Here is a 12,234-nt window from a genome sequence, read left to right on the forward strand (position 1 = left end):
ATCAGATGTAAACCATTGAAACAAATTACACGCATTACGTACATTTATCAAACTCCAGTTTGAAGAATTGAAGTTTGAAATGGGGCTACAATCTGCTTTCCTTCCTTCAAATCGAAACCACCAGTGTAACTTGTAATTCAAAGACTCGATGTCACAGAAACGATTCGGTACACATTACCGTGGTCGATCTTTATTAACTACTTACGCTGGCAAATGATTACGGACTATAACGAGTGACCAAATCGTATACAACAATTTGTCGCTTTCTTTTTGAACTCGTCAGTATATCATTGGATAGAAATTATTAAGAAGTAATAAATTTATTATTTGCTTTGCCTATTTTGTTTTACCTAAATATACTCGAAACTGAGAAAAATATTACAATTTTGGGACAAAAAATTCTCGACGTGCGTGGCATTCCAGCGCAAAAGGTTAACCACTTGCGGACCATAACGAGTGACCGAATCGTATACAACAATTTGTCGCTTTTTTTTTTGAACTCGTCAGTATATCACTGGATAGAAATTATTGAGAAGTAATAAATTTATTATTTGCTTTGCCTATTTTGTTTTACTTAAATATACTCGAAACTGAGAAAACTATTACAATGTTGGGACAAAAAATTCTCGACGTGCGTGGTACGTCATTTCAACGCAAGAGGTTAACCACTTGCGGACCATAACGAGTGACCGAATCGTATACAACAATTTGTCGCTTTCTTTTTGCACTCGTCAGTATATCACTGGATAGAAATTATTGAAAGGTAATAAATTTATTATTTGCTTTGCCTATTTTGTTTTACTTAAATATACTCGAAACTGAGAAAACTATTACAATGTTGGGACAAAAAATTCTCGACGTGCGTGGCACGTCATTCCAGCGCAAGAGGTTAAATTTCCTCAGCGAAACTTTGATGAAAAACCTTGGTCGCTGGCATTCTTCTTTTTCTTTTTTTCACAATTCGCTGGCCCAAGTCTCGGAAGGAGAAAATCCAAGCGTGCACAAAGTAGTGGTAGTCTCGAGCGTGCAAAAATATCGCAGAGCAGTCTTCTCTCGTTTCTCGAATCGGGCAGTTGCTCCATCCCTTTCCGTCGAAAATTTCGGCGTGCGTGCCGACGGCCAATCTCTTTCTCTCGCGGGATCGTTGTTTTTCGATGGTGCTCGCCGGCTGGAAAAATACCCTGAAAGATGGTGGCGAGAAAGGAGAAAGAAGGGCAGGGAATTCTGCTCGGTGGTCACGAAACGATTACGGCGGCTCGGACGCCAGAAACTTCGAACTCGCAATGCGAACGACCTGGACCCTGCTGCTTTTCCTTCTCCTTTCCCTTTCTCTCTTTCTTCCGCTTCTTCGTTTCGTCGTTCGTTTGCCAGCTCTGCCACACGCGACCACCACGCACACGTCACGCTCGTTCGGTATTCGCGAAACCAGTTCACGTGCCGTGATCTTCGCCCGTGATCTTGGGCGAATCGCGATCATCATCTCTGTTCACGGTGTTTGCACGTCCGCGCTAATCGCTTTCGGCCGATCGATTTCTACCTACGTACAATATGTACGTACAGGATGTCCGTGACTATCATAGATGAATTCTACGCCTTCGATTCGATGGAGATACGTACACGGAAAGAATCTGTCTTGGTCTTGAATTTCATGGTGAAAAGAAATTTTTGTTTTCTTTTGTATTGTATTCTACTCGTCACGAGGGTAAAATTTTTCCGAGGAACCATAGGTCGCAACCTAATAGTTCTCTTGAGAAGGTTAACGCACTGTGGACGCGTGCGTTCCAACAGCGACTTTATGATTCTGGACGTGCGGATGTCTAATTCTCGTAGCAGGTTTCACGTTAACGTTTCATTTATCATATATCACTGTGACATCAGTGTCAATATTAAAGATCAATAATCAAATGACAAAAACTGACTGTTAACATTATTAGAAATATAACATCACGTCCATAAAGTCGCTGTTAGAACGCAAATCAAATGATTAAGAAACCTTTTTGCCACTTTTCAAGAGAACTGCTTGCAACCTACGGTTCCTTGGAAAAGTTTTACCTTCGTGATAAGCTTTTTGACCCTGAAATTCTAAGTCAGGATCAATTTTGCAGCAGATTATTTACATGTTTTTCCATCGAATCGAACGTGAAGAATTCATCTGTGATAGCCTCAGACCAACTTTAAACTTTTCTCTCTGTAGACTAGTCTCGTCGAATGTTTAGCATTCTTAGTTTAGCGTTAACACGTAATTTAAAAAAAAAAGAAACAAAACAAAACCTCTCGGTAGAATATCGCTTCGCTATACTTCGAATGCTTCGTACGTTCGTCGTCGAGTATTTCGTGCGATCTCGAAATTTTCCATAAACGCAAATCGACGAGGCAAGTAACAGTTTGGCAAGTAGTTCCGTTTGTCTAAGAATGTCCGAGGGTAATAGAAAATCACGATGTTTTCTCGTCGCGATGCCGCGTGTACGCGGTAATAGATTTTCATCGGGTGGAGCTGCTCCGGCATGCGAGTTCCTCGAGCGCACCGTTATCCTTTTTCAATGAAACTGGTTTTTTCGCTCTCGCATCCGCAGTGGCGAGCTCGGCCCATGGCACAGGAAGCGGCCCATGTAAATATGTGTAAATAATTTATCGACACGAGAGCACGCCACGTTGCCGCACGCCGCGATATATCTCGTTCACGGGCACATCGAGTAATTAATGTCTTGCCAGCCCGCGCAAGCCTTACTTTGTCGGGTCGCGGTCAAACTTCAGTCTCGCTGCGTTACGTTTACGAGGAACATGGCATAGATCATCAGGAGATTTACAGCTGAAGAGCGCGACTGAACAATTTGAACATTATAGGGTTAGATGACGAAATACTTGGATTTCTGGGATTTTTGTTCAGAGTTCAATAAAATGACGAAATACTTGGACTTCTTGGATTTTTTTTTGCTCAAAGTTCAATAAAATGACGAAATACTTGGATTTCTGGGATTTTTTTGTTCAAATAAAATGACGGGAAGTAAAGGTCGTGCAACGAGTTTCAAGAACTCTGTGGATCGTTGTATGATCTTTTTTTTACGAAATTGTATTTAAATTATTATGTATTTGCAGTTTAAATTATCGACAATTTCTCTTTATCGTTGTCACAGTTATGCTCTTCAACGTAACGACACACGTAATCCTTTTTCTCACAAACTTACATCAGTTTAATCCACAAATTTTCATTCTTATTGGTACAATTATGCTCTTCACTATATATGATTTTCTCTTACAAAGTTACGATAGTTTGAAATATCGACAATTTTTCATTTGATTTAAGCGTGATACGAAACTGTATAATAATCTTCACGAAAACTGTATAGTAATTGTAACACGGTGGTAGTAGAATTTCTTTGGACAAACCAAAACATTCTACCTATTTTATTTTTCTTACTTATGTTGAAATTCCACGCTTTTGTGTGGTCTTGCTCGTCGCTGTATGTCCTATAAACTGTGAGGGAGCAAAGTTTGAAAAATAGGCAAAATAGTTGAGAGAGCAGACTCGGTATAATTTGGTACAAAGGACCTTTGTCTCAAGTAAAAAAAAAAAAAAAATAAATAAATATTAACAAAAGAAAACGGAAGTACCAAGCAAGCATAGTACAATATATGCATAGACTATAATAGCTATAATAGTTTACCGAGCGAATTCTTGGAAGGAAAGTGTATTTCTACGTTGGAACGAGGTCGCTACGTTCTGCAAACTTACATTCGTTTTAATTCGTTTCATTCAGGTTGCATGTCGTTATTGTTCCCTCGAGTTTCTCGAGTAGCGCGGACTATACTACGATATTTCATCCTTCGTTTTTCCGATGCCTGCTCCAAGTTTGTTACGTGACTTAAGGCTCGAATCCATAGTTGCTTCGCTTTTCGCGGTAAAGCCAGCGAAATAAAAGTCGTGGACGAGGGATTGGGACTTGACTTGAAAGTTAATAAACGCTCGTTCGATTGTCACGTTGTCGAAGAACGAAATACACTCGTCACAGACTTAGGATGCGTTCCAATTCGCGGCTCTCGCGGATTCTCTGTTCTCTTCGAGCGCGAGAGAAAGCAAAACATTGGACGCAAGGTTTAGCTAGTGGCCGGCCAGGCCGACAGGAATGCTACGGTGTTGTTGGATAGGTCGTAACTCTCGTCGACGTGTCGCGCGCGAGGGATGGACCAAGAACAGGCAATTAATTACAAGCTCGCTTAATTAAAGTGGGCCTTTGCGTTTCGCGACACACGAGGGCCTCCACTTTCAGACCTGTAGCGCCGCGAGTATACTCGCTTCTACGTTCGTACAAGCCACGGACGTAACTTTGATCCACTTTCACGTCTTTCCACGAACTTGAGGATCGTTTTGTCCATAGTGATTGTTTCCACATTTTGTCAGAGATCGTATCGTCTTTGTGTAGGAAAAGTCTCATTCGGGTCTAATTCGAAATACTGTAAATTGTAGGAGTTCTTAATCTCCATTGTAAGGAAGAGTGAATAATAATCTTTTGTTATATTAGTAGAGTGGAAAATTCTCAGAAAGTAAGAGAACAAAAATCGAGACGTTTATTATAAGCAAAAATATAATAAAAATTTTATTGGAACAATGGCTATAACGAATGTAGACTAAAATTGTTTTGCTCAGTGTCTGAGGTGGTCGATGCGTAAAGCTACTTTGCAGTTATCGCATTGATAAATTGTTTTTCTTTCTTTCCTTTGAGATAAGCAAACGACGCGAAGCTTTTCCTTGACGAAGTTCGTTTCACTATTGGAAAATCGTTCGATCCAGTAAACCTTGATGGCAATAACGGGCATTTTGTGACTTTTTCGTGTTTTCTTTCGTATCTTCTTTCTGTTTCCTCGTTCTTTTTACATTATCTTCAATAATTTCTTCAGCTAATTTTTGCTAGAGAAGAAAATAATTTAACTGTTCAGACCAGAAATATAAATGTCAGGAAAACTGAGCCAATTTGTCCATCTAACAAACCTAAATATCGGACACAGGTAAATTTATGCGTGAAACTTAAATTTTCGAGGTCCTACTCTTTACATATCTGAACGTATTTTTTGTTCTTACCAATTACACGACACAATAAAAAAAAAAGACCTTGAGAATCATCAATGACCTTAAAATGTCCTTAAAAAAAATATTCTCACCAGTTACACAGCCTTTTGGATGCCATTCGTATTGGGTAAAGAATATTTTTCACATCATCGCGATTCGAGAACGTATTCAGGTGGCCATCTTGTATATACGCTAATGACGCACATATGTAGGTTAACATTAGATAGACACGGAACTGATTTACGCCAACGATCAAGCAAGTACGCCATCTACCGAGAACTACGTTCTATCGGCAACTACGTCCGTGCAAAAACGGATTTTTCGATATGCCTCTGATTCTTTCCGCTTCAGCGTCTGCGAGTATCCACGTGTGCTTTCAGTTTCTAAATCGAAAGCGGCCGAGCAGTCGATCGTCGACGAACGATGAATCGAGTCGATCGCTGAAGGTGTAACATTCGCTGCAAAGTGTCAGAACCACTTGACTCGACTCCGGCCACGGCGGATAGCCAAAGCGGGGCAGTAAGTAGCGCGTAAACGAGGCGCTTAAACTTGCTGCTTGCCGCAAGCAGTTGAACTTGCTTCTCGGCGAGAAATGGCGTTGACACCGGGGCGATGCCGGGCGGGAGGAGGCGAGAACCTTTCGAAGGACGTGACGAAAGACGAGGACGAGGTGGCGAACGCCGGCAATTTGGAGCCCCTGAGCGACTCCTGCGGCGAGAGCGACATGGAGGGTCTCGATCTCTCTCTGTTCGAACCGCAGGTCGACACCACTTCCTGGTGCGACTCCCGGATACACGCTGGCACCCTTCACATCCTCGTCCATTACTGCGGTAAGCTCTGACGATATTTCTTTCAACACTGCCAGCCCCCAGTTCGTAATTTTCGGCAACTCACAGAACAGAAATCAGAAATTCTGTTCGTTCTGTTCGCGAGGAATCAAGTTGATCGCGAACGTTTGAACGTTCTGTTCTTCCATATGACGGGGAATGTCTCCGAACTTTGTTTCTTGTATCATTGTATCGCGCGGGTATTTCGAATTTAAACGTCGTAAATTTTGGATAAATTAAATTTCCCTTGCGCTGGAAAACTGATTCGCGGACCATAACGAGTGACCGAACCGTGTACAATAATTCGTCCCTTTCCTCTCCATTTGATTCCTCGTCGGTACGACATCACTTGGATAGAAATTATTAACAAGTAGTCGACTTATCGTTTGTCTTGCCTGGAAAAGTTATAGAAACAGTACAAGTTGTAATAATTATAATAGTATACAATATAACATAGTATAAGTTATCGGGAACTTTCGCGATCGACGAAAGATCGACTTGGAAGAAAACCAGTCGAACAGCTGCGAGATAGGATGGTCGAACGAGCTATCGTCTGTCTATTCGTCTCTTAATCCCGACGTAATCCCGAGAAAGTTGCGAGAGAGTCGCGGCATCCCCATCTTGCAGATGCATTTCAGCCCCTGCGTGGCGCAGCCGCGCGTACACGACGCTCTTCTCCTTCGGCTTTTCATTTAACACAACAGATTAATTCGCGCCGGTAAATCACGCTGGCTGGGGATGCTCGTCTGCGAGCGTGTCGGAGCCGCGGTCGGCATTGTACACGCTGGTTAATGATAATTGGCCCGCGGCTCCGAAATAATAGCGCGGACACTTGGCTTCGAAGGCGCGTGCTCTCCAACTTCTTTTCGAGAGATATCGCGTTGAACTTAAACGCGATGGCGAAGAGAACATTTTTCATTAATCTCTTGCGTCGGAATGACGTGGCACGCACGTCGACAATTTTTTTTTTTTGTCCGAAATTGCAACGTTTTCTCAGTTATAAGTATGTTTAAATGTAACCCAGGCAAAACAAATGATAAGTTTATTACTTTGTTTAATATTAAATACTACTTATTGCTACAACTTTTATTTAATATTACTATTGTAGATTAGAAATATGTGGATTATACTTTTAGAAATATTACTGTAACTTTTATTTAATATTACCATTATAGATTAGAAATATATAGATTATACTTTCAGAAATGTTACTGTAACTTTTATTTAATGTTACTTTATAGATTAGAAATATATAGATTATACTTTCAGAAGTATTACTATAACTTTTATTTAATATTATTATTATAGATTAGAAATATATAGATTATACTTTCAGAAATATTACTATAACTTTTATTTAATATTACTATTATAGATTAGAAATATATAGATTATACTTTCAGAAATATTACTATAACTTTCATTTAATATTACCAGATTACTATAGATTAGAAATATATAGATTATACTTTCAGAAATATTACTACAACTTTTATTTAATATTACCATTACAGATTAGAAATATGTAGATTATACTTTCAGAAATATTATTATAACTTTTATTTAATATTATCATTATAGAAATATATAGATTATACTTTCAGAAATATTATATAATTTTTATTTAATGTTACTATTATAGATTAGAAATATACTACAACTTTTATTTAATATTACTTTATTTAATATTAAATGATCTTAATAATTTCGATCCAGTGATATATCGTACCGACGAGTTTTTCAAAAGAAAAAGAAAGCGACGAAATTATCGTGTACGGTTCGGGTCACTCGTTACGGTCCGCGAGCCAGTTTGCCAGCGCAAGAGGTTAAGACAGAGCGATTCCTGCGGTTCGGAGTATCGCTCGATTGTTAGTTAACAAGGATTCTCGATACGGATCTCCCTCGAACACAACTCTGGCCCACCAACTCGCCGTTCCGTACCGGCGAGATAATTCTTTCGCATTAGCCGTAATTGGCGCGTTCACCGTCGTCACCTGGCTGCCGCATGCCGGCACGATCGCGAGAGGGGAAAAAAAAAAAAAAAAAAACGAGAAAGGTGAGCGCGAAGAGGATCGCGAGAGAGATCCGCACGATCCCCGAGTGCAGAGTGAAAACGCCGGTGATCGATCCGCGGCGGGGACCAATTAAATCGTGATACGGCGTGCGGATGCTACGCCGGCAGATACAATCTCGCCGATCGCAATAAATCGATGTAGGTAAATGAGCCGTGTCCTTTCTATCGTGGCTCTACCGCGTCCTCCTTTCTCCTTTTCGTTTACCCGGTTGCAAACCGACCGATTCCTCTCTGAAACAGAGTGCGCAGCAGATTCTTCCCTCTGTGTAGTACGTGCACAGATGTTGTTTTGCTGATGAGGCGGTTCGGGAAGGAAAAACGAGGATAGGTCACCCGAGGCTGATTTTCATGTCCGTCAGAGTCGGACGAGTATACGGCGGTAATCACAGTCGCTGGCTAATCGAGTCGTTTCTCTCTACGGGCGAGTGCCTCTTAATCGAGGCGTTTCGCTACTTCGCGGAACCTGCTCGATGGGAAAAACTCTGTTTTCACGTTGATACGAGAATTGGAAACTTTCTTGACGTGGGCAGAAGAAAATGGCGGAAAAATGGTAACTGTTCTCGGAATGGACATTTTTTTAAAAGGAATTTATTTATTACTCGGTCTCACGTTGACGGGTCTTTTTTTCTAGATTATTTTCTAGTTGATAGAGAATTGGAAACTTTCTTGACGTGGGCAGAAGAAAATGGCGAAAAAATGGTAACTGTTCTCGGAATGGAAATTTTTTTAAAAGGAATTTATTTATTACTCGGTCTCACGTTGACGGGTCTTTTTTTTCTAGATTACAAAATAAGTTTTCATATGAATAAATATTTTTTAACGAGAGCAGACGCTTTCTCGATATTTCTTTGGCCGATACAGACGCGCAGAAAAAAATGACGAAAAAGTAATAACTTGTTCTATCGGAATGGAAATTTTCATTAAAGAATTCATTATTTGGTCATACGTTAATGAATCTTTTTTAGATTAAATAAGTTTTTATAGTTTTGAATAAATATTTTTTTTAAAAGGAACAGACAAAGTTGGTTTGACTGTAATGTAAAATTCAACTATGTATCTAGAACTAGTGTAGAAAAAGTCACGATACTTTCTTTTTAAAACTCATTTCGAAATTGATAAAAATTATATAGAAATTATTCAAGAAATTCGTCACTGTTATGTTAAATCTTATCAGTAATTTTAAAGGTATTGTAATAAACTAAATCTTATAAAAACGATTATGATAGATGTTTGATTGAAAAATTCATCAATTTTTACATTTAATTTCACGCTTCAATTTTAGAGTCAATTATATATGTTTACAAAAATTACAAGTAAGTATCACGAGCTACGGAATATTTCACGACACGAAAATTTTTCAAGTCTTATACTAAGGGGATATATTATTTCATTTTTCCGCATTGAATCGAACGTTCTGGGAATCGTGAAAGAAAGGAAACAAAAAAGAAATCGTAAAAAGAGAACGGAAATTGGAGAACGTGAGCGAATTCCAGAGAGACGGAGATAAATTTGCAATCTTCATTTCTAACGCGATAGAGAGCTGTGAGTTGTGAGTTCGGCTTCGCTCGGCACGGGAAGATCGACGTCGAGCTCAGTCGTGCGGGTAATTAAAAACGTCAGCGGCCGATAATTATAACGTCCGTTGTCGAGTGATTGCGATTTGTCTTCGCAAGTGGGAAGAATCGATCTGAACCATCGTCCATTGTTGATTGTCCCTGGAATAATTAACGAATTAGCGATTTCAAACTTGAACCTCGTCTGACTTCGACACAGCGGTGAAATTACGCTCACGGACATGTTACCAATATTTTTCTAGCGACTTGTGATAATTAGATGATTATCGATTTGTTCGTTCAAGTCTGCCTCGAGTTCGCACGAGCGATAAAGTATTTTTGTAATTTCAATTCGAAATCGAACGTGACGAAATCGAGATGAAATGGAACGTCGGTTGAAATCCTGATAGATTAGAGGATAATGTATATTTTAATCACGAATTGACAATTTCTTTTACGGTAGAAAAAATTAGAGGCGTTTGAATGATTTAGTTGAAAGTTTCGTTTTCAACGTGATCGCCGAGCTTTACCCAGATAAATTTGTCTCGGCTTACGTGTCACGTTCTACACGTTCTATACTTGTAAATCGAGAATGTAATATAATAATCGGGTCGCAGTTAGCGCGAATCTTAGACGCAAAATTAGAACGTTTCGTTCGCGATAACTATACCGTATAACTATATACATACGTTCGTGTCGAGTGTGAGACATCGTTAGACTCCGCGGTCTTGTGACACGCGGAATTTTGAATTATGCCTTCGCGATACGTCGGCGAACCAGTTGAAGCGGAGTTCCACCAACACGGGCAAACACGTTATCGCGAGCTCGCGTGACTTATTTAACTTTTCACTTCGCGACTCCGTATTTCCAGATCGGAAGAGTAGCCGCGGTTCTTGCTCTTTCTCTCTCCGTGGCAGATATCGGATATCGCGTTACTCGCGATCTAACAATACCCGAGACAGATGCGACTGACCCAAATTCTCCGATTTAACAGCTCTCCCATGAATTTTCCACGAGCTTTCCAATTCGGCTTCAGGTGGCTGGAAAACTCGGCATGTAAATTCCGGTTTCTTCGTCCGGTTTTATCGATCGTTAAAGTTGTACATTACATATAATTTATGTGTATTATTATATATAATGTACATAATATATATTTAAATATATTATAATATACAGGGTGTTTCGTAACTTGTGGGATCCTGATTGTACGCCTAAAAATAATGAAAAAAAAGTCATATAAATATATGTCCTCGTTTACGAGATATAATGAATTTTCTGTTTCAATTACTTTTACAAAAGATATGACCACCTTGCATTTGAAGACAAGCCTACACGCGTCNTTTATGAAATTCATTATGTCTCGTAAACGAAGACAGATAGGACATATATTTCTATGACTCTTTTTCATTATTTTTAGGCGTGCAATCAGCTCTCGAAGTCCCACAATATAGTAATATATATTTGTATCTATATATATAATATAATAATATATATTTGTATCTGTATATATAGTATATAATATATAATAATATATATTTATATATTATAACACGAGATATACGGTGTAAGTAATTTATGTTTTTAAAGATCCTACGTTGCGTATCTGGATTCTTCGAAATCATCGCGTCACGCTCTCGCGAAAAGTTAACAAAGCGGAGGGATCATTTACATTCGAGTGGATTTCGTGTTTGGCGACTGGCGCTGCTCCTGAGTCGCGTATAGTTCGGTTTAAATAATGGAACGTTCCCGTTACGTGCAATTATTAAGTTAAATTTGCTAGAACGAGCCTGGTATTTCTGGCTCGACACGCGAAGCTGAAATATCTCGTAATATCAAACAGCAACGATTATCGAATACTTCGTCGAAAGGAACGTTCTCGTTTTCTACAAATGGAATATGCGCACGTACGAAATTATTTCAGCGGTCACGATATTCATGCTTTTCGACAAAGACCGACATGATTGTTAGATTATTTGTCAGACTATCCGATAAGCGGAAAATCCTCGTTCGATCTCGTATCAGATCGAACTGGTCGTGGACTGTCGTTGCAACTGCAACAGGAACGCGTGTCGTCTTAATGGAAATGTCAATTGCAGCTGCGGCTCCGTTCGGTTGGACGTTCTTCGTTTAATTATTTAATTATGTCGTGGCGTCATTAACTGGCGTGTGATCGCATCGAAAATTAACGATTTACTTTACGATTTATTTACAGCAGACGTGTTACGAACCCGCGGCCCGCGCTGCATAACCAAAATTCGAATAATTGTTCTACATATGAGCATACTTCATTCTGTATTCCGGTTACTCACACTAGTAAATTAAAATTAATTAACTAAGTCAAGGTAATTAATTTTGGGTTGGTTACTTGATTATTTTGAATAATATACTTTTGGCGAGTACTTGCATATAAAGCGCGCAGGAAATGAAAACAAATAATCTATATTCTATAGATTAAAACTGTATTAATTCTTAAATAAAATGAAATTTTGTACAGCATAGAAGAATGACATAATATAGGTTACATTAAACTGATAAAAAATATATATATATATATATAAACTATGTACGACAAACTTTTGTTGGCCAACGAGGCCCAGAAGACCTAAAAGATTAAAACACCCATGATTTACAGCTCACAGTTAGTAAATTCGAACGAATAATTGTAAAATCTCATTTGTAAAAGTAAAATGTTGGTAATTTTTATTTTCAATCTAG

General features: G+C 39.1%; 1 protein-coding gene across 4 annotated transcripts in view; it reads left to right on the forward strand.

Moving 5' to 3' along the window:
• Positions 1-12,234, forward strand: part of LOC122533272 — a 238,505-nt gene that overhangs the window by 98,874 nt on the left and 127,397 nt on the right. For 3 of the 4 annotated variants that reach the window (XM_043662845.1, XM_043662843.1, XM_043662844.1), the window contains exon 2: positions 5,446-5,895. The exons of the other annotated variant lie outside the window; for it this stretch is intronic. In XM_043662845.1, coding sequence (XP_043518780.1) covers positions 5,658-5,895 — 238 coding nt within the window. In that variant the 5' untranslated portion in view covers positions 5,446-5,657. The remainder of the gene's footprint in view (positions 1-5,445; positions 5,896-12,234) is intronic. 4 annotated transcript variants of the gene reach the window in all.

Source organism: Frieseomelitta varia, unplaced genomic scaffold, assembly GCF_011392965.1.
Source record: "Frieseomelitta varia isolate USP_RPSP 00005682 unplaced genomic scaffold, Fvar_1.2 scaffold_514, whole genome shotgun sequence".
NCBI lineage: Eukaryota > Metazoa > Arthropoda > Insecta > Hymenoptera > Apidae > Frieseomelitta > Frieseomelitta varia.